Genomic DNA, 26,066 nt, shown 5'->3' on the forward strand with positions numbered 1-26,066 from the left:
TAGTAAGTCTATCTTAATGCAAGTATTAATAATTGATTCTACAGTCAAACTTTTGACCTATAAATCACCCGAAGAAAACATGACGAGACTCCTCTTCAATAAAATAAAAAGTTAAGTAAAAGGAAATGCTTTTTGGTGAGATTTGACATTGCATTTTTGAGTGCAAAGTGATGAAGTTGCAACTCCAGTCTCAAGGACAACGACTACATTATTTCCACCACCTTATACCCCACCAACGGCATGCATGGAATTTTATTTTATTTAAGCTTCCACATATGGATTTCCATTCGAAAATCCTCGTCCAACCCATTATTCTTATTGTTTCTGGGGTTTAATCCTCATAACACGGTTACATGAAAACTTTACACTATCATGTTACTAATAGCTTTAGGCCAAACTTCTAAAATCACCTTATTTTGAAAAATATTTTTTTAAAGTATTTTTTTAAAAGTAATTTTGATAAGAAATAATATGTATTTGGCAAATTAATTTTGAAAACACTTTTGACAGTAATTGATATTTGGAAGCTTTTAAAAAGTGATTTTAAGTGTGTTTTTTCTTAAAAATACTTTTTTTTAAAGTATTTTTTGAGAAGAAACTATTTTTTTTATACTTCTGAAAAACAACTTTTGTTTCTACTTAAAGGTACTTCGTTTCTTTCTAAAAGTTTGACCAAACATTTTAAAATTTCAGATGAAAAAATATTTTTATCTAAAAAACGCTTATAACCAAAAAAGAAAAACGTGGCCAAACAAACTACAATGCTACATATAGTTTTTAAATGCCGGATAAATTAGACTTATTTAAATACGAAAGGATATATAATCATCGTATTTTTAACCATATGAGGAGAGGAGTTTCACTTTATCTCCTTTTCTCATTTGTAAAGGACCCTACCCAAGAAAAGAAAGTTTATCTAACTCCGAACTTCTCAAAAATAATGAGAAATTATATCCATTATAAATTTGTGGGACTAAGTAGAGCTTAGAGAAAGAATGAAACAAGGTCAAAGGAAAAAGCTTTCCTAGAGCGAGGAAATAGAAGGGCGTGGCGTTGTGGCAGCACTTTTGTAGCCCCGAATTCTCCCAATAGGAGACAAATTGAATCTCACAAGTATTCTATCAATTTTGAAAGCATCAAAATCAACGTCGATAAACTTCACGACTTACGATATTAACATGAATAGACAATACACACACTTCACTTACCTATCAAGGGATTTATAATCCTATGCTTGTTAAGAAAGAAGAACGGCCCACCTGTCTTTTCTTCTATTTTACATTGAATATTAAAAGAGAACCCCCAAAAAAGGAAAAAAAGAAAAAAGGAAAAGGAAAAGAGCATGATGAAAAGAATAGAAAAGAAATATTTTCTAGGATATCTTTGCCTCCACTTTACCCTGTTTGTTGACCGCTAAAGAGACTTTATAAGTCCAAAAGTTACTACTCGATTCCAAATTATTGGAAAACTCCCTACATGTAATCCTACATTTTTTGTGACTTTCTCATCTAGTCTAGGAAGTATAGGAAAACGTATAGAGATAAGTTCTGTATATATATATTACCAGGGCCAAACTCGTAGAATTATACAGACTTTGTTATTATTTGTTTGTTCTCAGCTAGTGAAAGATTTGCCCAACCTGAGATAAAGTTAGAATACGAAATTTCTAATAACAAATACAATATTTTGACCAAAATTACAGTTCGATTAAACCCTGACTGAAAGGCTAGCTTCGCCCTTATACCCAACAACAATTATTAGTACATGGAACCTTGAGAAGTTACTAAAATCTTATCCAACTCTAGTGTAAATAATTATTCCCTCCATTTAAAATATTGTAAGCTTTTTTTTTTCAAATAGTTTTAAATACTTTTAATTATAACAGCTAGGGGTTATAATAATTTATGTATTTTCTTGTCCTGTACCTTGAACCCATATATTTTTGTAGAAATAAACCGAATGCAAGCAGAAGAGACAAGTATGCCTGCAATATAACAATTTACAAAGCTACTTACAGAATGAGTAGCAAAAAAGGATAAAGTTTTACAGGAATAAGTACCGCTAGTAGTAATATAATATATAATATAAAAGTGCTAGTTAATTATTTACAAAGAGCAAAGCACGAGTAAAAACTGATAATTGACCACTCATTTCTCTCATTGTTTTACCATGACCGTTGAAATCCCTGTAATCGAGCATAACCCCTAGAAAAAAGCCATAACCTACCTAAACTAAAACTTAGTACTAATAATAAATGATTTTAAGCATAATATCTTCAATTTAATGATTTTAATTTAGCATTAACGAATTCCTAATTTCTCACCGTTTTGGCCTCCTCTAGTGTAGGTGAATCTGTAGTCAAGCTCGTTGAGTTTTCGTGTGATGCATCGCTTGCTGAACGTGATAAAATGGATGATTCTGACTCTAGAATTTAAGGAAAAATAAAAAAATTGAAAATGTATTAGAAACTATTACTCTATTATAGAGTAAATTTTATTTTATAAGTTAAATTTCTGAAATGTTAGTTAAATTTACCTCTAGATGAATTGAAAGACCTCTTGCAATGTAAAATGGCGCCTTGAATAGCATCTTGTTGCTGCAATAGTGAGTCGTCTCGCCGGTTTGATGCTACCGGCGCCGCCGCAACAACTGCCGACGACGCCGATCTACTTTTCCCCAAATGTTTCCGGACTATTCGCAGCCCCGTAGGAATATTCCCATGCTTCTGGTTCTTCTCCGCCGCCGGTGCCGCGTCCGTCACCGTGTCCACCTTCGCCTCCGCTGAGGGAGGCGGCGAACGACCGGCCTTATTTGTTGCAGCATTTCCGGGTAAACTTAACTGTCCTGAGAACTTAAGCTTCTCACCGTAACGTTTCGAGACGCGAATATATAGAGGCTTCACTTTTTTCAAGTACTTTTGCATTACATCTTTAGTAAAGTTCTTCTCATCTGAAGCTGAATTTGCTGCATTATTTGTTGAACATACTTCTTCCGGATGCCGCTTCTCTATTTTGCCACTGTTATTGATGTTGCCTTTAGAGCTGTTATCTCTACTAAACAACGACTTAATAGGAACTTCTTCAACCTTAAACTTCACAGTGAAAAACTTATTCGGTGTTAGATTTGGAGGCTCCTCTTTTTCACTCTCTGATACTCTCTTCCGCCGTAGCTTTGGAGTAGTAGCTGAGACAAATCCGTCACCATCACCTTCAGATTTTTCAATTTTACTTGGCGCTGTAAATTTTGGCTTCTTCAGTTTCAGCATTAACACTCTGAATTTAGTTGCTGACTTTAACAGTGAGGAAGTAAATTTCGAATTTGCTTCCGAGGCGGATAGCAACAGCGACGACGGCTCAATTGGTACCAAACTACCTTTGAAGAAAAGATCATCAGACGGTGAGAGTGATACGTTCGGATCCGTACCGTCGTCAATGCTCGAACCGGACGACGTGGAAAGCGTGAATTTCAGTTCTCCTTCATTAATCTCATTTTCCGACGACTCATCCAACTCTGAACTAATTTTATACCTTTCATTTTCTTCAACTTTCACTTCTTCGGCTTCATCTTCAGGAACCGTAGTAAACTCAAGGTCAAAAAACGGTCCGTCGTCTCCTTCGTCGTCGGAATCAGAGTCTGACGAGTTAGGACTGACGGCGGTGATGACAGTAGTAGAATCGGCGGTGCGAGGATTAGCACCGGCAGAATCGGTGGAGAAAACACCGGTGGCGCCACCACCACGCCAGTACTTGAGTAAACTGAAAGCTTCCATAGTTGGTAAAGCCAGTATAGTATAAAAATAGGTTCTATTATATTATAGTATGAAGAAAAGGTACTAATAAAGTGATGGAGAAAAGTGTGTGTGTGTGTGTGTTTATGAGGGGGGAAGAGGATAGTATATGGTGTGTATATTGGAGAAGCTTAGCTAATACTGTAGCAGTACTGAAAGATGGCAGAGGAAGAACAGTAGCAGAACTTGGATAGGTAAAAGCTTTTCTGTTTTTTTACCTCTTTATACTACTACTCCTAGTATTTATTTTTCACATTTCCCTTGTTTTTACTTTTTAAATTTCACTATTTTCTTACATTTTTTACTTTTTCTAACATACTTTGACTATACCTTATCTCATTAACATTTACCCGTTTTACTTATAAATTATTTAAAATCTGAATTAAGATAAAATACATCTTCATATATAATCGAATGTTTCTAAATATAAAGTCGTCTAGAAAGTATTTTATCCTTGATATGAAATTTTTTGACACAAATTAAAATTAATCGGTCCTAAAGCATATACCGAACACTAAATGAAAAAATATCTATTTCATTGTAACTCACCAGATCTGTGTGTCGTTCTCACAGTGCCATTGCCGAGAAGAAATGGTTCCGGAGCCACCTTATCCTTTATTCGAAAATTTTAGTTTGGTAATTTTTATTTCATATGCATATGTTACTGATTTCTTCGCGTGTTTACTTCTTTATATTTGGACACCCTTTAATAAAAATTCTGATTTCGTCACTGCGCTTACTATATAACCAATTGTGCTGGTCCAACATGCTAAACGGTGAGTGTGCAAAATTTTGTTAATTAACAGGTGAAAAGTATCTTCATAAACTCTTTTGAATACTCTTATAAACTCGATATGAGATATTATTTATATAATGTAACCTTAATTTGATGGACTCAGACATATTTTGATCTGTTAAGAAAGATATCACACTAATCTCTTTCACATCTTATTTTGAGTGTCCTTTTCTCCAAGTGCCACGGAAGTGATGATCAAATGGTCCCGTTCTAAACTTTAAAGTCCAACATATTGAGAGGTCAACTGTGAATCTTAGCAACCCTCTCGGGTTGCCCAGTTGGTTTGGAGGGCAGTTATCCATACGTATAATTTGGGATCGATTCCCCCCTCAATTCCTTCTAGTTTGAGTCTGTCGCACAGGGTTTGCCTAGTGCGTTTTATATCTCATGTGTGGTTTGCAGGCTATTACAAAGGGGGGTTTACCCGGTGCGCACAAAATGCTTACCACAGAGTGCTCACCCGAAGGGCAGAGATTGTAGCAAAAATTATAGCGGGGATGATTTCTCCTCTTACCAAAAAAAATAAATATGAATCTTAGATAAAAATGGAACCAAAACTGTATTTTTTTGACAAAAGAATGAAAATGGGTCACAAGAGTTAATAGTGGTATGAAAGAGTGGAGGTTAGGGGGGCTAAAATAGAAAATGGGTCCAATGGCTTGCATTAGTAGAGGAAACCTCTTCCACCCCTAAGGTTTTGAAAAATGAATCTTCTACCTATAAAGTTTATAAATCTCGAAATATTAAATTGAAAATGTACTCTTGTCTCTACCCTTTCTAAAGCTATTTTTATGGACGAATTTGTCTAGCCCTTTTTTGCAAATCAGCTCCTAAAACTCTTGAAAAGTTATTGCAGGCTGTGTTAACGCAATCAGGGCTGATGTAGAGTATCGGTAATGAGATTATCTGAACTCATAATTTTTCACGCTTACTCTAAATTTATACATAAAAATTAATTAAATTGCAATAAATGGTAGGTCTGAACCCATAAATTTAAAAATATAATGAGTTCATATATTAAAAGTCTTAAGTGTTGAACTCATAAAATTTAAATCATTAATTCGCATCCGATCGCAATTGAAATAACTCATTTTTCTGTTTTTTGTAATATTAAAAAACGACGCGATATAAGAAAAAGAGCTCAAGTATTTGGAAGGAGAAAAGTTACAATGTGAGTTTTCACACAATTAATAAAGTTTAACTTGTTGCAATACATTCTACAGTAATTATGTGCTGTTATATTAAAATAATTTGACAATATGAATATTCTTTGTAATATACAAGATGAAACCGAGAAGAATGCGTTACTTTATAGTTTATAGTTGTGTCCTTGGTGTTAGGCTTATGTATAGTATTTGGTGGTTGCAGAATAGTCACGTGAAGAAGTGCAGTGTTTGTGTCAGCCCCATTGAATTAAACAAACATGCTTTCTAAAAACTTTTTTCGGGAGATTTTTAAAACTTCACACGTACAAAGTCCATCTAATATTTTGTGTGAAAAGATGTACACATTGATTGTAAAAAGAAAAAAACAAAAACAAAAAAAGATGTACACATTGTCCTATGTCACAATATGGATAAGTTAAAATATTTTAAAGAAAAACATATAATATTGTATTAATATTAACATTCGTTATCGCAACAGAGTTTCAAAAGACAAAGAGCTAGGTTGGCGGACGGACTTATACGGTTAATTTCTTTTTATGTATATATATATATTAGATATTGAATTCACTCAGTTTATTTGGGTATTTATTTTTTTAATTTTTTAAATGCCATTTATGAAAATCCTACTCCTACCATTGTCTATAAAGGCAGAATATCTAAAAATCTCCCTAAACTTAGCACGGATTATTAGTTACAGTTCTAAATTATTCGTAGTCTTAATTACTCCCCTCAATTTAGATTTTTGAGAGTTATTACCCACTGGACGTTGATGTAGCAAAGAGTGTGGGTGCACTCTCTTTTAAGCACGTGAGAGTGAAGAAAAAAATTGAAAATCAGCTTCGAAATAGGTTATTTTTTAACTTTTAATTGTCATATAGTAATATATAATGATTTATTTGTTACAACCATGTATTTCTTCTTGCTTCATCTTAACATACAATGTGGACTTTACTCTAACTTTTATTATTTTTAATTTCTTCTAAGATATAATGTTTATTTGTTCCAACTCCATATTTTTTTTTTTTGGCCGAATTTGTAAAACGCTTGGTAGGAACTCCATCATTTTAGTCAAATAAAAAACTTTTAGCAAAAATAATAGAGTACCAGTTGTGTATATTTCCTGTTTTGTTTTTTTATATATAATCTTTATTTATTTTAATTGTGTATTTTTATTTTCGAGTCAAACCAATAAAAAAATTGGCCATAACTCCATTATTTTTTACTAAATAAAAAAAGTATAGCCAAAATAAAGAACTTGCAATTGTATACCCTTTTTATTTCTTCTTTTAATGCAATGACTATTTATTTCAACTGTGAATTTTTACTTTTTCAGGTAAAAGCTGGAAAAAAAATTTAAAGCACTATAATTTAGAGCTTTATAAAAAATTATAGCCAAAATAAATAATTTTAAACAATGTATTTATATAACTTTTTAGATGTCTTGATTATTTATTTCAATTGTATAAATCTTTATTTTCAATTGTATAAAAAGAATAACTAAAACTTTATTATTTTTAGCCAAATAAAAAACTTTAGCCTAAATAATGTAGTTCTATCCAAGTTTTATTATAAATTTTATTCGAAAAAAATTATCTAAAAAAGTAATATACTTACAAAGGTTAAAATATATTTTATTTTTCAAAAAAAACTAGATAGACAAAAAAAATCCACGTGGCAGGCGAGTGCATGATACTTTTCTAGGATGAGATCGTCCAAAGGGGTAACAGTTATCGAATAACCAAGTATAGGGGGATAATTAAGACCATAGATAGTTCAAATATATAACCAATAATGCGTGCCAAGTTTAGAATGAGTTAAGATATTTTACGGTCTATAAATGAAAAAATCGATAATGAAGAGTGCATTCACATTTAATGAACCTTATATCCAAAGAAAAAATGCGGCAAATTTTCAAATTTATTGATTTAATGGATTCATTCAAATCTATTACTTGTAATTTTTTTGATGTATTTTTTAATACTACAAAATTTGAGTTAAAGTTATTGGGTTTGAATGAAATCATTATTTTTACGCTTCATCCACTCTTGATAAAAGATTTTCGAGCCTGAAAATGAATAACTTCGGCTAGAAAATGTTTTCATCTTTAATGAAACTTATGTAACACGAATTTGAATTAATCATACGAGGATAAACAAAAAGTTGGATGAAATTTCAAATTCATTGGTTAAGAACTTCTAAGTCACCTATGCGGACAAGTAAGGATTGCTCAGTTGGTAAAATAATTCCACCCACGATCATTAGATTCGGATTCGAGTCACGCCGAAAGAAAAGCGTAAAAAAAATACCATAAATTCTCATAATTTGAGATGGAAAAACAATTCAACGGTGCTAGTGTAGGTATGCAGAAGGAATAGGGGTAAAATGAGAGTGAAGGGGAACACATTAGGCCTGCCACAGTGAATGATAGTGGGGGAAGGAGGAATTACTGCAACATCCGTAGACTGTTCTTTTTTACTACGTAACATAATTTTTGGGGAGAAAAGTCACGTGGCAGACATGCAAGGAAGTAACAGGTAGGGGACCGTTTGCTATATTTACTAACTCAACATTCATTTCATTTCGTTTTGTTTTACTGTTTTTACCACTTGCATTCCCAGTTTCCCACCAACAGAAGTCACTTGAAAATAAAATTTTGGCCAAATAAATAAACACTTCATTCATCTTGGAATCATTTTTTATTTTGACACGCGATCTCAATTTTATTTTATTTTAGTCCTTTAATTTTATTTTTTATATTTCACTTTAACACAAAAGTTAAAATCAGTACAAATAATATAGTGCATATGTATACATAAATTTAAGGTGTAATAAATATTCAATTAAATGTTATCACCTATTTTTTTTCATTCATGTCAAACGGATCAATATTAAAATACCTGAACTCGATCGTATTTGAGTAAAATTAAAGTCGCTTCTTATTTTCTCTCTGTCACAAATCCCTACCCGACTAATAGTACCCTAAGCTCCTTCCCAAATTCATTATCGCACATGATGAACCCATTGATTGTCGGTGGTTTCTTCATCATTTGAAGACGAGAATCACATTTCATCAACTATTTCTTCATATTCATCAACATTCGAGACTGATTTGAAGAGTAATTTTAATTGTTGTTGGCTTTTGGCAGTTTTGTTACTTCTGAAAGTTACAAACTTAAGTTGCGTATTTTGAAAGAGTTGACTTTGTGTAAAGAATGGAACTTTGGCATCTTGCAGCTGAAGTATTATGTTGTTTGGTAGCTGATTTGTGCTTTATTTGAACTTTATTCAATTCTTGCAAGAGTTGGTTTTGTGTAAAGAATGAAACTTTAGCATCTCGTGTTTGAGACCTTTTTAACAATCTAAAACTTTTTGTGTTTGTTATTGTTTAAGGCCTGTCAATCAGAAGCTTAAAAGTTAATTCTTCTGCAATTTACTACGTAGCAGTTCTATGAAATAAACGAACATAAAAATTGCAAAAGTTTGAAGCTTTCTGGACGACCATGTATGAAATTGGCAGATGATAGCTTTGGAACTTTGAGAATGACGATGAGACAACAGTAAATGGGGAAAGAAATAATGAAGGTGAAATAATGGGGAAGGAAGTTGGGGGCTTAAATATGGGGTCAATAGTAATTAGAAGAAATTTTGCCAAAAACAAAATGTCTCACGAGCCTACCAGGTGAGGCAACTTACACTATGTGATTAGTCAGCTTTTGTGTTAAAATAAAAATAAGAAATAAGGTTGGAGGATAAAAATGGAATAAGATTGAGATATAGTGTCAAAATAAAAAATGATAGCCAAATTGAATGGTTTTACATGTATGTATTTGGCCTAAAGTTTTTGACCTTCAGTTACGAAGTTCAATCTGTGGAGTTGAACTGACGAACTTTTGTCTTGTTACTGCAGAGAAAATGTGGGGTCTGTTCGTGAATGAAACCCACATTCACTATTACTATCCTTTAGGTACTTTTTTCTGATTTTATATTTATCTACATTGTGATAAACGTAAAAGAAAAGGAGATATTGTGATGATAAATCTTTTGCAAATACGTATATATTATTTACCCGTAAAATGATATAGTTGAATTTATACATAATTTTTAGATAAGTAATTAATTTGATCCCGAAATAATATAATAATCGAAAAAATACGCAGTACTTAGTCTTGGAATGTAGATGAAATAGCAAAGATAGTGATTCCGTGAACACGATTTTCGAACACATCAATGATGGGATCAAAAGGCAAGAGAGTGAAATTGTATAAAGCTTTGTATAGAATATAATATATGTTCTTGCTAGAAATTTCGTGTCCCTCACAATGATAACTTAGCTCATTATTTATAGCTATGTCTAGGGAAGTAGGTCATAGGATCGTGCCCTACTTTAATGTCAATTATGAGGGTCATTGATGAAGATATAACGTTGAGCTTAAATGCCAAATTCTTTGTAACAGACTGTCGCTCTTAATGCTGTAGAATATTCCTTAGTAAATGCTACCGGACGCAGAGCATTTAATACACTTTTATGAACATTATCCGTTCCTGTGACAAATGTAGTGGCTGTGTTCAGTCCTCAGCAATTCCATCTTGGATTTCACGTGTCATCCTTTTAGTCAGTCACGCGTCATATCATATTTTACTATATACAGATAGTCCCCCTGCTTTCTGGTGACATAACTTTGTGTTACCGAGAAGTTGGTAGGAATACATTTTTGGCGGAAATTACTATAATTCCCTCTGAAGGTCTCTCACAATTGATTAGATGCATGTCTCTCCGCATTTAATGCCCCAAACACGCGTCATCTCATGATTCAACAAAACTTTAGCCGGTTATCGAGGTAATCATGGCCACGAATTTAGCCGCAAAAATATTACTTATATGTAACTTTTTTTTCTTTTGCATTCCATAATTGTTTGAGCTTCTAATTTGCATCCTTGTTTTTCATCCTTTTTCTAATTTTCTTCAAAGATAAACTCTTTACCTTCTTCCTTTCCAATGGCTTCTTCCTCCAAATGTAGTGATTCTACGAAGAATAAGAACAAAACCGAGGATTCCACTCCTCCAACAGTGGATTCCATTATCCCAAGAAGGCTTAGTACTTCGAAGGATTTTGAAAAGAAATTTCCTACTCCTAACTCCTCGTACATGGGTTGTTAGTGGGTACCCTTATTCCATTCGTCCTTCCAGTATTCATGTTGTGAAGGAGGACTGAAGATGCAATGAGTTGGAAATCATTGCTCCTGATCTATCGGAGCGAGTGACCCTTCCCAAGGAAAGTTTTCCATATTTTTTCACGTATCCCTTTACTTTGGGTGCGTTTTCTTTGAGCGGAGAGCTTGATTCCGTGATTGCGGAGTTTTGCCTTCGCTAACAGGTATGTTTTGGCACGGGTAAGTCCTTCAGTGTGGAGGACGGTAGCCTGCCTCTGATGCTTGTGCCAAGCAACTAAGGAGGAGCTAACCTTAGCTCATGTAATGAATCTCTATTCCCCCAAAATCTTCCGTGGGGAAATGATAAACCTTTGCAAGCGAGGCCACCATGCTTTGTTGTCTAACATGGATGATGACAACGACCGTGGGTGGATGGAGTGGTTTGTTGCAGTTTCCACCAACAATATCATTCCGACAACGACTCCATCCTTTCCGGTTGCTTGGAACCGCATTCGTAAGTTCTTTGTATAATATTTCGCTTACTAGATATTCTTCTATGGTTGTATCATCTCTTCACCCTTCATATATTTCAGTAACTCGATGGCTCCCACCGGTGATGGAAGGTTTGAACCAGTGGGTTCAGAAGATTTTGGACGTCACAACGTTCGAAACTCGTTCGTGGAAAGTACTAGCCCTTAAATACAGGTGGAAGGCCAAAAATCATGGTAACTCTATTTTACATGTCTTCCATTTTTGTATATGAAGAACTTGGTTGAACCCTTCTGACTTTGTTCATGGAATTAGGTATACTTGTGGGCTCTGTTGCTGTCCCTGAGGAGGACGTTCTGGATGATCCTGCTGATGCAGCGAGGCTACTTCAGGAAGCACTTACTCAGAAGGTTGATGCCCCCAAATAATCTCTGGTGGCGATGATGACTAGTCCTCCTTCTGAGTCGGTCGTAGACACCGTGATGATTGATGAAGATGAAGATGAAGAAGATGTTGATAAGGGAGATTTCTTTAAATAGAAGGTGACGATCCTCATCATCTTAACAGGATGCTCGACCTATTGTCTATTGAGATAGTTACATCAACTGAAGACGATGTCTCAGTATTTTGTGGAGAGTCTGATTTGGTAGAATATGCCAACTCCCGTTTTCGGGACCCAATTGCTGCAGCCAGTGCTGCGGGGCTGAGTACCAGGTCATTGTTGTCTTTGGTTAGCGAGCATCAAACAACCAGCACTGCATTTGATGAAGCTGCTTCTCACTCTCCAACTCTATCAATTTCATCTGCACTTTCACCAACACCAACAACTGCTGCATCATTTCCATCTTCGTCTACTCTTCCACCAGCGGTTTCTACACCATCTCTATCGGCCTCACCTGACCATAAAGAAGGTGTTCATCTTCCATAGTCCCCAGTTCATGGGAACTTGGGGCAAAATTATGTTGCTCCTTTTGAAGATCCACAAAGGAGGAGGAACATTACTCCTTCGGTCTCTACCGGGTGCAACCTACTATCATGGCCGATGGAACTTGATAATTACCTGAAGCCTTTGGCTTCAAAAAAAGAATGGAAAAAGATTCAGACACTCTCGGGCGAATGATTGTTCAACAATGCTATGCATAACGTCGCGGCAGTACGTTCCTTCTTTCCTTTGTTATTTCTTCTACTTTTGAACTAATGTATTCTAAGTTTTTCCTCTTCTTATTTTATAGTCCAACTTTCTTGCCTCTGAGGGCCTTCAAAGGTTGATTCGTGAGAAGGAAAAACTTACTTCTGAATGAGATCAACTTTTGGCGGAACGGGACCAGACTGCTCTCCGACTCTCTGAACTGGAACCCAGAGCTACTGAGGCCTCTGTTTTGGAGGCTCATTTGCAGCAAAGCGAGCAAGAAGTGGTAACCCTCAGCCAAGAAATTAGGCCGCTAAGGGTTAATTTTGATGAGGCCAAGGCCAAATAGGCAGAAGTCCAAAATGTCGTTCTTGTTGCAATCGACTGTGAGACTGCCTCCGCTGAAAGAGTGATTAACTTGGAGGCAGCCTTGAACTCTAAAAGTGAAGAGCTTGTTATTGTGGAGGCGAAACATGCCCAGCTAGAAGAGAAGTACAGGAAAACTATCAAGCATAGTAGGCTCTTTATTGCAACTGTCCGCGAGCTTGACGTCAGCCTTAAATCTACTAGATCCACCCAGGAAAACCTTTCCGTCGAGGTTATTCAATTAAAAGAAGAACTTAACCATCGAGCGGCTTCCCTCGTTGTTGAAAAAACTTATTCCATGTATAGTATGAGGAGGAAATCCTTGGAAGAGGCCAAAACTTGTATCATTGATGTTGATGCCGAAATTGCTAAGGCCCGAGATCTTAAGTTGGCTGCAAAACATGGACTCCTGGCGCAGTCTGATGCTCCAGGTTCTTCTAATTCCGGTTTTAGGTTTTTGAAAACTAAAGAAGGATCGGAAGGCGATGAGGCCGAAGACCAAATTGGGGAAATCGTTGAGCCATCGGCGGAACCACCTGCTCTTCCCGGAAATGCGGATACTTCTCGTACTCCTGGTTTTGGAGGCGCTGCAATTTAGCCTTTTCTTTTCCCATTTTGCATTTGTAACATTTTGACCCGTTCTTGTAAATAAAGACATTTTTTCTTCTTTTTGTTCAAGTGTCATTTTAGTCTTATTTTCGTTTGAATATCCCTGCAAGCCTTTATCTTTTGCATTTGCTCAAGTATTCTGTGCATGTTGGTTCAATTTGCACTTTACTATGTGTAGTCTCAAATGCCTTTTCCTCAAAGTATTTTGGTTCAGAGTATTATCCCTTTTACGTGAGGGTTTTTATTAATATTTGCGCAAGTTTCCCTTTTACATGAGGGTCTCTATGAATACTTGTGCAAGTTTCCCTTTTAAATGAGTGTTTCTATGAATATTTGCCTATTTTTTATATGCGGCTTCGGGTGTATTTTTTTTCGATGGCATTTTGGATTCTAGGCATTGATTTTTACGAAACCAACCCTTTAACGTGAGGGTTTTTATAAGAGAGGTCCCTCTTATGTTTACGGTGCTCTTGAAGAGGACGTCTTATGTTCATTACGGCACTAACATTTGAAGTTCTTATTTAACTGTCAAATGACAAAGTTAGCTCATCGTTTAGACAAGAAACAAGATAAATGCAAATGGATTTCATTTTATTCCTTCTATTTTCAGAAATTACATAAGTATTTTGATATGCAAAAAAGAAATTGCCATTACTTGTGGCTATCTTGTACAACTTGTTTCTACGGGGCTGGTTGTGCAGTCGTCGGTCCCGATGATGCACTTTGTTTCCAAATTTTTGTTTTCTGCTGATGTGGCAGTTATTATTTTTGTATCCTCATATCATTCCCCACAGTGTTTGAATATGAAGAATACGAATTGGAACACTAGAAGTCTTGTATCTTCGAAGGTCCCACCAATGAATTGCTAGGTAATCCTTCACTCGGTAATATATCTTGTTTCCCCTTAAGAATCCATGCTATCAAGCGAAAGAATACCTAACAGTCCTATGGTGTTTTGTGCCCATAAACGGTAGGGTAATCTCTGTTCGGAAGCAAACTTAATTTCTTGGTGGGAATTTGCTATCGAACCAAATATTACCTAATCGTCCCCGAGTAGAAGCTTGTTTTTTTGCCTTGCTATTAAAGGTCTTATTGTTGTTGTCTTCGTAGTATGCTTTTAGTCGCTGCCTCGTTAAAAACCTTGCCAGAAAAATTCAATTGGGACAAAAACTGAGCGAAGGAAAAAAGAGTGCAGCACATACTTTTTGTTTGAATGTTGTTCTTCATCAATAATATATTTTGAGGTGTGCCACATTTTAGTTGTTGGGCAATTTGTCTCCATTCTGGTTCTCCAACTCGTATGAACCTTTCCCATTGACAGCTGAAATCCGGTAAGGGCTTTCCCACGTTGGACCTAGCTTTCCCGTGTTGCTATCACGGGTATTTTGTGTAACTTTTCTTAGAACCAAGACTCCTACTTTGAAAAAATAAAAGTTGGCTCTCCGGTTGTAATATCGCTCCATCCTTTCCTTTTGAGCTGCCATTCTTACATGCGCCAAGTCCCTGCGTCTCACGAGCAGTTCCAAGTTGATTAGCATTGCTTCGTCATTTGTCTGAGAATATCTCAAAGTGGATACACCCACTTCAACCGGGATTAGGGCTTCAGCAACGTACACCAGGGAAAAATGAGTTTCTCCTTAACTTGATTTAGCCGTTGTTTGGTAGGACCATAGGACTCCGTGCAACTATTCGGGACATTTGCCTTTTGCAACTTCCAACCTTTTCTTGAGGTTTTGAATGATCACTTTGTTTGTTGACTCCACTTGACCGTTTGCGCTCTGATGATAAGGTAAGGATGTGATTCTGTTGATTTTCAGGTCTTCTAAGAACTTTGTAACTTTTGCACCAATAAATTGTGGCCTATTGTCACATGCTATCTCTTTTGGTATTTCGAACCTGCAAATTATATTTTCCCACAGGAAATCGACCACTTCGCGTTTTCCGATTTTCTGATAAGAACCTGCTTCCACCCATTTAGAAAAATAATCAATTAAAATTAAAAGAAACTTTACCTTTTCGGGAGCTGGTGGAAGCGGTCCGATGATGTCCATCCCCCATTTCATGAATGGCCATGGGGATAGAACCGAATGTAAGGGTTTTGCATGTGGATGTACTACTCATGCGTAGCATTGGCACTGCAAAATCTTTGGTGTCTTGTTTCATGCGAGGCCAGTAATATCCTACTCGTACCAATTTCAGCACCAAAGACTATGTGCCTGAGTGATTGCCGCATATCCCTTTGTGGATTTCTCTTATTATATAGTCAGCTTCTGACGCTCCTAAACACCGGGCCGCGGGCCTTGGAAAGATTTTCTATACATTAGGCCTTTCCTGAAGCTATAATGTGTAGCTTTGGTGCATAACACTCGTGATGCTTTGGGATCGTCGGGCAACTTTCTGTGCTCGAGGTAGTTGATTATTTCGTTACTCCAGTCCCAGACCAGACTAGCTAAATTCACCTACTATATGTATCAAGGACTGAGCTCATCAGTTGTACCACCATTCCGGACTCCGATCCTTTTATAGGATAACCTAACATAATATAGAAACTTATGCATGTGACATACGAGCCTATAAGGCCGACATAATCATTTGTATACTCAAGACATAGGCTGATAAGGCCATACAAGTATCCATATACATGTTACCTATCTACAAGCCTCTAAGAGTACATAAATGTCATAAAGGTCGGGACAAGGCCCCGTCATACCAATCAATACATATTCAAATCATTCTAACCAAATAGGCAACTCCAGAACAAGTGGACTGCACAAACACCTTCTACTGAGCTGATAGCCTACTGGGAGAACTCTCAACCTGTCTATTGGGACATGCGGGCATGAAATGCAGCGAGAGTATGTAAGGCATGAAAGTAGTATATAAAAGACATGAAAGAAACGTGGAGTAAGGAACTCAACCTGAAATTCTGAATAGCTCTGTGAATCATGAAAAATTTATAATGTCATGCATATGCGTATAAATATCATACCAAGCATAGGTATATGCGTACATAATATCATCAAGCCTCTGAGGGCATCCCATCATATCATCTCAATCACTATGGAGAAATCATCAACGCATACCAGCTGATCAGGTGGTGGTGCGTATATAACGCCGTAACCTTTTCTCATATCCCATATACATATAATATACGCATATATAACGCCATCTGGTCATGGGTCAATGTACATGTATAAATGAATGAAATGCATAAGAAATACATTAATAAGATCAATATACCTTTCGGATAAACTTTATCAACTACTTATTTTTCTGAGACCCATGAACAGAAGATATAATAATAATTCACATGGGGAATTAAGAACGTAAGCATCTCTAATACTTCTATGAATAGAGTCATTTATGAAAGTTTCGCATTTGCACGTTTCGTTTGTATCATATTGATCATGCCAAAAGGAAAGAATGGATAGCCTTAACATACCTTAACTCTGTTGAGTCTATAATACCTTCCAAGCAATTATTCAAACAACTAAACTCAATCTACCATAACATACGGAGATTCAAATTTAGTGTTGAGTCAAGGCCAAGTCCGCAACTTAAACTAGTAGCTCGTTTATGTAAATTTGGACAGCATCTCCCCCGTAACAAGAGCCCCCTCCTATACCATATACCAATAACAATAACCAGAGAAATCCAGCAATACATAATTATCAATAATACGAATAATACTATTATCAACCACACGAACAATTCTCTTAATCCAAAAGAGAAGGTAACCAATCCTACAATGAAACAAGCGACATTTCCCCAGTTCTTATCATTCCCTCAAGCCTACCATGGTTAAGGTAAAACAACAACACAACTAGCAACTCCCACAACAAGTTTTACAACCCAAACTATGATACAACGAGTGGCAAGGTCGGCTACGATTATCAAACATACTTCTTCAATATTTTTTTTCCTTTAGAACACATATCAATGATGACTACAACTATATATCCAAGTTACTCCAATGATTTCCATCCACCAAAAAAAACTTAGAAAATTATCGAATAACTGATACAAAAATAGCAACGTCAAAATACGAGTTTCTACTATAAATCGCATAATTCTCATCCTATAATATAGCCATGACCTGGAAGAATTTAAATATACCAAGGAGAGGAAAATTCTTACCTTGTTTTTCAAGAAATACTCTTATTCCTCCTTACTTCACATAGAAGAAAGCCCGGATTAACCAACGCGCCAAAACAGAACAATGAGATCGAGGTGGTGCACAAAACTTGTATATTGTCTTAGAGAAAGATTACACTCTTCTTCTAACTTACTTTGCTTTGAAGTTGATTTGCAATAATCCGGAGGAAACCGACGTAGGCATAATATCTATGTCGTTCTTCGTATTTTTCTTCTATGCAAGGACATATCTTTACCTCCACACGTTGTAGCTCATATTTCTCAAGGGGGTCTTTTTCTAAACTATGTTGAGAATAGGCAAAATATTTATTTCCTCCACACTTGCTAAAGCGTTGCTGATGATATACATAGATTTTCAAGACATAAATTTATCCATCAAAAAGTAAATATAATAGTTGTAGTTAGTGGACTGTGGGGTCCACCCCCATTTTCCATCACTTTTGAATTTGATTCTAATCTTATATAACTTTTCTTTGGTGAAGTTCATCCATCACTTTAGAGATGTAAGTATCTTATTTTTCGAATTCAATAAATCTTTTTGTATTAGTGGATATGGGCCCCACACTTTGATGACTTTGGCCACAAGTCCTCTAAGGTACCACCAAATTACATGACGTAAGAGTCAATAATTTGGCCAAAACTTGTTGCCACGTTAAGAGCCTATCAAGTTTATCCAAAATAATTTACCCTTTTCCTTAATCAACTTATTAATCCCCCACTAACCCAATAATTAACTAATTACCCACATAATTAAAAATTATCGCAAATTACTTAAAATACTAATCACTTTTAACATACCTTATACACTTCACTATCATGGTCATGTGGTACCTTGTATGGCACAAGTCGATAAATATGGGGTATTATAGCTTGGACCGTATTTTATCCCCAAATTGTCAAACTTCGACGAAACTCACTTTCTTCGATTCGCTTACTCTCTCACCTTTACGAATTTACTTATCACTTGTTTGAAGTAGCATATTACTTATAATCTTCAAATAATCTTGTCCTTGAACTGGGGTCAATTATCTTACGACAATTTCAACGTACAATACTACAGGGTGTAACATCGACGTAATATTGTGGGGCGTAACATCATTTCTCCCTTTGGAACATTTGTCCTCGAATGTTGACTGTTGCGCTTATCGGTCTAATAATTGGATATCTCTTACGAATAGTTTTAGCACTGTCCTTGCCTTCTAGGCAACTGTTCTGTGAATAAATCCAAAGGTCAGGGCATTCCCCCCTTTAGGCCTCTTTCTCATACCATGACTTGTGGTTGGAAATCTTTCAAGCTCGTAGCTATTGCTACTTTCTATCGTGCAGATTATACGACTCTTATCTTGTATATGCGCCTATGCGACTCTTCTCTCCTCTTTCCTCCAACTTTTAGCCAATCTCTATGCCTCACTTTGTGAACGTATACAAAGCTATGACAATTTGTCCATCTAGGCGTCATTAGATTTACTATATCTAAGTAGGCCATACCATACCATAACTCTTACTTCGATTTATCGTTACTATGGTATGCTACCAAACTCCAGGTTACTCTCGTTGCTTATCCTATATGCATAAAGCTAAGTCTTTTAACACTTCTTCATTACTGTTCATCTTAAGACTGATGGTCTAATATCATCTCATACTTTGTAACTTTTATCCATCCATTGTTGATTCACCTCAATGTTGATCTATAATCTACCACTGATAACTTGAAATTTCTTATGTATACCTTGCCACTAGGGCTTACGTTGCATCGAGAAATATTTGAAGTGATTTTTTCTGATCCGCTTAGGGGAGTTACTGTACTTCAATAATCGTATTTTATAGCATCCCAATGTGATTCACCTTACGTCGGTATTTTAATCCCGTACAATTCATGAAATCCTCTTCAAATCATTACTCAATCGAAGGTTCAAACGTCATCCTCTTATCTAACACAGTTACACCCTTATTCTACTACCAGGTAGCATTCCATGTCTTTTAAATGCTACTAGTTTTAGACTCCTTTGCATTTAAAAAGGCTATACCGGGCTTTCTATAACTTACGAAAACCATCAACTTTCTTATTTTGATGGGCTTAATCATGAGGCCTTACCTATTCTTGTCACCTTCTCACTCATCTTTACTTATCCTTACTCCTATCTACATAAACCCTTGTCGCTCTACGATACTTTAGCTTACGACCTACACACATCTATTAATACTACTCGTAACTTTCCTTTAACTTGCTAGCACCATAGATTTCCTTTTGTTCCTTCTCAGTTACCTTTAAATGTGAGAAATTACTTTTCATGGCCGTTCTGCCACTTATTACATGAATACATGGCTTATCTCATTGCCCACGAATACTGAAATTTCCTGTAACTCATATGATCTCAAATATCATCTTTTGATTTATTTATTTATTCTCGTTCATTAGCCACGATAGGTGCCACTTTCTTATGGAGTGCATACAATGTTGTTGTGAGACTATTGTTACAAGACCATTTCTTCCTTATGTCACTATGCTTAAGTTGAAGCCTTATTCATTATTCTCTCAGCTATTCTTTCTTTGTAGTACTAAAGAGAGACCATTTGACTCATGTAAAGCTGCGAGCTTATTACATCGTATACCTGAAAGATTTTTTTTTTTTGACGTTCTTACTCACCTATAATTATCCTTAATTACTTACCTCCGTGCCCTTGTGCTTGTAAGATTGATTCTGAACTAAAATTTTTGACTGTACAACCCCAACTCCTATCTGAATATTTCTCAAGGATTACGATGTCATCATATTTGCGAGACTGAATTCCCTATGTTTGGTTTCATTATGTTTATCTTGCACAACCTACTGATTTGTCTATATCCTCTTGTTTAGCCATGACTAGGTTCTTCCTGAATCAACTACTACCTACACGTTAGTCCATTCTCATATCTATATTCTGTATAATCTCTCTTGGGTTATATCCTTTGTCTTAACTTATATCGCACACTGGATCCTTATGTATCGAGTGTTCATTTGCACTTATTTATCAATAACATCTAGTGATGGAACCCTTACTGCCTCTCCCAGTCGTCATGCTTACATAATGTTCTGGAATCGTATCATATTCGTAGGATCTGAATAGATGCAATCTCATTCCTTTCGCCTTTCTACCACATTCTTCCTTTACTATTACATAGTTACCTTAACCACATAACTCCGACTTAATATCATATCACACCATCTTCCCCCTTTACTCTTAGGTGAGTACTAATATTTATTTCTATGAAAATTTGCCTATAAATGTTTCAGATCTTCATATTTGGCGTCTTTTCACATCTTCACGGACTCTTACTTGCCTTGCGGTGACCCTTATGTACTAGGGATAATTGAATTTCTTACACACAAAGGTGACACCTAGTGTAACTAGCACACCTAGTCCCTTAAGCTTAACTCTGCTCATATCGCTTGTTTAAGGGAAACGTCTTCCTGAATGACCTTTAAAAGTTATTCTTCTGTTGTCCATTCAATTATCGCCCGGAATGCGATCTATAAAATTCTTACAATGTCAACTATTATCAAATTCTTCGGCCCCGAATTCATGTTCAGTTTATCTTATTCACTAGCCCATACTAATTTCTATTATTCCGAGGTTCTAACTTTTTCTTCTGGTAATCATGTGTGAGTCACTAACTCATTTCTCGAAATGGGGACATGACTTTATGGCTTATACTCTTTTATTGTCTCAAGGCATGTAACTTCTTGTCTTTTCCATCACTTGACTATAGAATCTGTAGTCCTGTCATATTTTGATTTAACGTTATCATCCATTTATCACATCTTACTCATAATGCTTCATTTACTTTCTTCTTATTCTCCTGCTAATATTTATGTATATCATCTTATTATGAAAACTTCTTCAAAACATTCTTTCACTTTTAGCCCTCCTTGCCCCCCCAATTGATTCAACTCATTGGCTCTTTGGGTCGCCTAACACTCTCTATTTACTAGGGACGAGAGCCATACAAAGGTAAATATTTATCACTTCTAGGATTCCAATGCCAATCTTCTGAAATTTTTGAACATTCTAGTATTCATATATGATTGTACTATTCTAGAGTGCACCATCTGGGTGTCTCACAAGGAGAACCATTACCACGTTTGCAATATCCCTCGGAAATGTGAGCTAATGATACCAATCCATCCACAATTTTGGGTTACTCTAACCCCAACTGGATGTTGATATCCCATCCTTCTCTTAAATTATATTTGTTAGCTCCCACAGAGCATAACTGAAATGGGTTTGTCAAGTGAATATATCTTTGTTATTGTTGAAAGTAACTCAGAATGCTTATATTTCTCTGCCGGAATTGTAAATACAGATAATCTTCACTAACTGGGTACCTCATATCCTTCTTCACCTATCTTCTTTTACTTGTTGAAACATGTATCTACCTTCTGATTCTCTTGTTGGTTTTTACCATAGGGATAGATAGATATTCATGCCTTAGGGCTCCTTATCAAGAGGCTCACATGTCGTAGTACACACATATCTACTGAAGGCCTTACATTTAATCATCATAAGTATGACGCAAAATCGAGTTCCTCTGCCTCAACTCTTCCACAACCACATTCAATCTCTTACCAACTGTCTTTCTGGATGTAGATGTCATTGTATAATGAATAAAATAGAATTTAAAAATTTGAATTTCTTACAGCTGAGCTCTACCACACGATCTAGAGTAAGAAGAAAGAGTGACAGTCCTAAATGCCTTGTAGCCTCCTGCTTATAAGTGTGGTGCACAACATACCCATAAACAAGACTCTACTAGACACGGCTTGTAGACTCTACTAGACACGGCTTGTAGACTCCCTAGGATAGAACTACTCTGATACCACTTCTGTCACGACCCAAACCGTAGGGCCGCGACAGGCACCCGATGCCTAACTCAACCTAGTACCAACGTAACGTATCATTATTATCATACTATCATGGGTAAATGAACCAGAAAGGTCGTCATGAGATAACTAGAATAAAAAAAAGGGAATACTAGACATAGGACTAACCAACATGATATATAAATTTATACATGTGATATACGAGCCTATAAGGCCGACATAATCATTTGTATACTTATGAAATAGGCCAATATGGCCATACAAGTATCCATATACATGTCACATGTCTACAAGCCTCTAAGAGTACATAAATGTCATAAAGGTCGGGACAAGGCCCCGTCATACCAATCAATACATATTCAAATCATTCTAACTAAATAGGCAACTCCGGAGCAAGTGGAGTGCACAAACACCTTCTGCTGAGCTGATAGCCTACTAGGAGAACTCTCAACCTGTCTATCGGGACCTGCGGGCATGAAATACAGTGTCCCCAGGCAAAAGGGACGTCGGTAAAAATAAAGTACCGAGTATGTAAGGCATGAAAGTAGTATATAAAAGACATGAAAGAAATGTGGAGTAAGGAACTCAACCTGAAATTCTGAATAGCTCTGTGAATTATGAAAAATTTATAATGTCATGCATGTGCGTATAAATGTCATACCATGCATAGGTATATGCGTACATAATATCATCAAGCCTCTAAGGGTATCCCATCATATCATCTCTACCACTGTGGGCGAAATTATTAACGTATACCAGCTGATCAGATGATGGTGCGTGTATAACGCCGTAACCTTTTCCTATATCCCATATACATATAATATATGCGTATATAACGTCATCTAGTCATGGGCCAATGTACATGTATAAATGAATGAAATGCATAAGAAATACATTAATAAGATCAATATACCTTTCGGATAAACTTTATCAACTACGTATTTTTTTGAGACCCATGAACAGAAGATATAATAATAATTCACATGGGGAATTAAGAGCGTAAACGTCTCTAATACTTCTATGAATAGAGTTATTTAAGAAAGTTTCGCATTTGTACGCTTCGTTTGTATCATATGGATCATGCTAAAAGAAAAGAATGGATAGCCTTAACATACGTCTGTAAAACCTTCCAAGCAATTCTTCAAACAACTAAACTCAATCTACTATAGCATACAGAGATTCAAAATTAGTGTTGGGTAAAGGCTAAGTCCGCAACTTAAACTAGTAGCTCGTTTAAGTAAATTTGGGTAGCATCTCCCCCGTAACAAGATCCCCTTCCTATACCATATACCAACAACAATAACCAGAGCAATCCAGCAATACATAATTATCAATAACACGAATAATACTATTGTCAACCACACGAACAATTCTCTTAATCCATAAGAGAAGGTAACCAATCCTACAATGAAACTGGCGGCATTTCCCCAGTTCTTATCATTTCCTCAAGACTAACATGGTCAAGGTAATACAATAACACAACTAGCAACTCCCACAACAAGTTTTACAACCCAAACTATGATACAACGAGCGGCAAGCTCGGCTACGATTATCAAACATACTTCTTCAATATTTTCTCTCCTTCAAAACGCATATCAATGATGACTACAACTATATATCCAAGTTATTCCAATGATTTCCAGCCACCAAAAAATAAAACTTATAAAATTACCGAATAACTGATACAATAATAGCAACGTCAAAATACGAGTTTCCGCTATTAATCCCATAATTCTCATCCTAAAATTTAGCCATGACCTGGAAGAATTTAAATATACCAAGGAGAGGAAAATTCTTACCTTGTTTTCCAAGAAATACTCTTATTCCTCCTTACTTCACATGGAAGAAAGCCCGGATTAACCAACGCGCCAAAACAGAACAACGAGATCGAGGTGGTGCGCAAAACCTGTATACTGTCTTTGAGAAAGATTACACTCTTCTTCTAACTTTGATTTGAAGCTGATTTGTAACCATCGGAGGAAACCGACGTAGGCATAATCTCTATGTCGTTCTTCGCATTTTTCTTTCATGCAAGGACATATCTTTACCTCCACATGTTGTAGCTCATATTTCTCAAGGGGACCTTTTTCTAAACTATGTTGAGAAGAGGCAAAATATTTATTTCCTCCACACTTGCTAAAGAGTTGTTGATGATATACATAGATGTTCAAGAAATAAGTTTATCCATCAAAAAGTAAATATAATAGTTGTAGTTAGTGGACAGTGGGGTCCACCCCCATTTGCCATCAATTTTGAATTTGATCCTAATCTTATATAATATTTCTTTGCTGAAGTGCATCCGTCACTTTAGAGGTGTAAGTATCTTATTTTGTGAATTCAAGAAGTCTTTTGTATTAGTGGGTGAGGGCCCCATTCTTTGTTGACTTTGGCCACAAGTCCTCTAATGTGCCACCAAATTACTTGACTTAAGAGTCATTAATTTGGCCAAAATTTACTGCTACGTTAGGAGCCTATCAAGTTTATCCAAAATAATTTACCCTTTTCCTTAATCAACCTATTAATCCCCCACTAACCCAATAATTAACTAATTACCCACATAATTAAGAATTATCCCAAATTACTTAAAATACTAATCACTTTTAACATACCTTATACACCTCACTATCATGGTCATATGGTACCTTGTATGGCACAAGTCCATAAATACGGGGTATTATAGCTTGGACAGTATTTTATCCCCAAATTATCAAACTTCGATGAAAACTCACTTTCTTCGATTCACTTACTCTCTCACCTTTACGAATTTACTTATCACTTGTTTGAAGTAGCATATTACTTATAATCTCCAAATAATCTTGTCATTGAACTGAGATCAATTATCTTACGACAATTTCAACGTACAATACTACAAGGTGTAACATCGACGTAATACTGCGGGGTGTAACAAAAGATCACGTAAACCTGATTTACCACCAGTTATGAGTCGCATTTGATTTCTATAACCTCGGAATCAATTCCTCAGGCTAATTCGAGCCCCGCAATCAAATCTTTATACTGTGCTTCATTGTTAGTTAAAAGGAACATGCTCATGGCTTGCCTTAAGATTTCCCCTGAAGGCGTGATTAAAACTATTCTGAACCCGGACCTTATTGCGTTTGAGGCTCCGTGCATAATTAAGTTCCACACTTCTGATGCCGATTCAAACACCATTACTGCCTCCCTAGTTGCTAGGGGTAGTAGTCCTAGACTAAAATCGGCCACGAAGTCAGACAAGACTTGTGACTTAATTGCAGTCCTCGGATTATATTCTATGTCGAATTCACTCATTTTGACTGCCCATTTGGCAAATTTTCCCGAATGTTCGGGTTTATGAAGGATGTTTCGCAAAAGAAAAGTAGTCACTGCAGCTATTGGGTGGCATTGAAATTGGGCCTTAGCTTTCGAGCAACGACTACGATAGCTAAGGCCAGTGTTTCCAAATGTGGGTAGCGAGTTTCTACTCCCGTTAAAATTTTGCTAACATAATAAATAGGAAACTACGTACCTTCGTCCTCCCGGACTAAAAGCGCACTTACCGCAACTTCTGAAACCGCGA

The 26,066-nt window shown here is 36.1% G+C and overlaps 1 protein-coding gene across 1 annotated transcript; it reads right to left on the bottom strand.

Annotated features, from left to right (window-relative positions):
• Positions 1 to 1,981: 1,981 nt before the first annotated feature.
• LOC104093155 (probable membrane-associated kinase regulator 2) lies at positions 1,982 to 3,984 on the bottom strand. Its single transcript, XM_009598874.4, has 2 exons — positions 2,536 to 3,984; positions 1,982 to 2,424 (listed from the first exon to the last, which is right to left on the bottom strand). Exons 1-2 carry the CDS (start codon positions 3,767 to 3,769, stop codon positions 2,312 to 2,314), a joined length of 1,347 nt encoding a protein of 448 aa, XP_009597169.1. The 5' UTR covers positions 3,770 to 3,984; the 3' UTR covers positions 1,982 to 2,311.
• Between the last annotated feature and the right edge of the window lie 22,082 nt (positions 3,985 to 26,066).

This window comes from Nicotiana tomentosiformis, chromosome 8 (assembly GCF_000390325.3).
Source record: "Nicotiana tomentosiformis chromosome 8, ASM39032v3, whole genome shotgun sequence".
NCBI classification, from domain to species: domain Eukaryota; kingdom Viridiplantae; phylum Streptophyta; class Magnoliopsida; order Solanales; family Solanaceae; genus Nicotiana; species Nicotiana tomentosiformis.

Coding starts and splice junctions, on each gene's coding strand:
- LOC104093155 (XM_009598874.4), bottom strand. CDS start 3,769: ATGGAAGCTTTCAGTTTACTCAAGTACTGGCGTGGTGGTGGCGCCACC. Junction 2,425..2,535: donor GTCTTTCAATTCATCTAGAG/GTAAATTTAACT, acceptor CTTAAATTCTAG/AGTCAGAATCATCCATTTTA.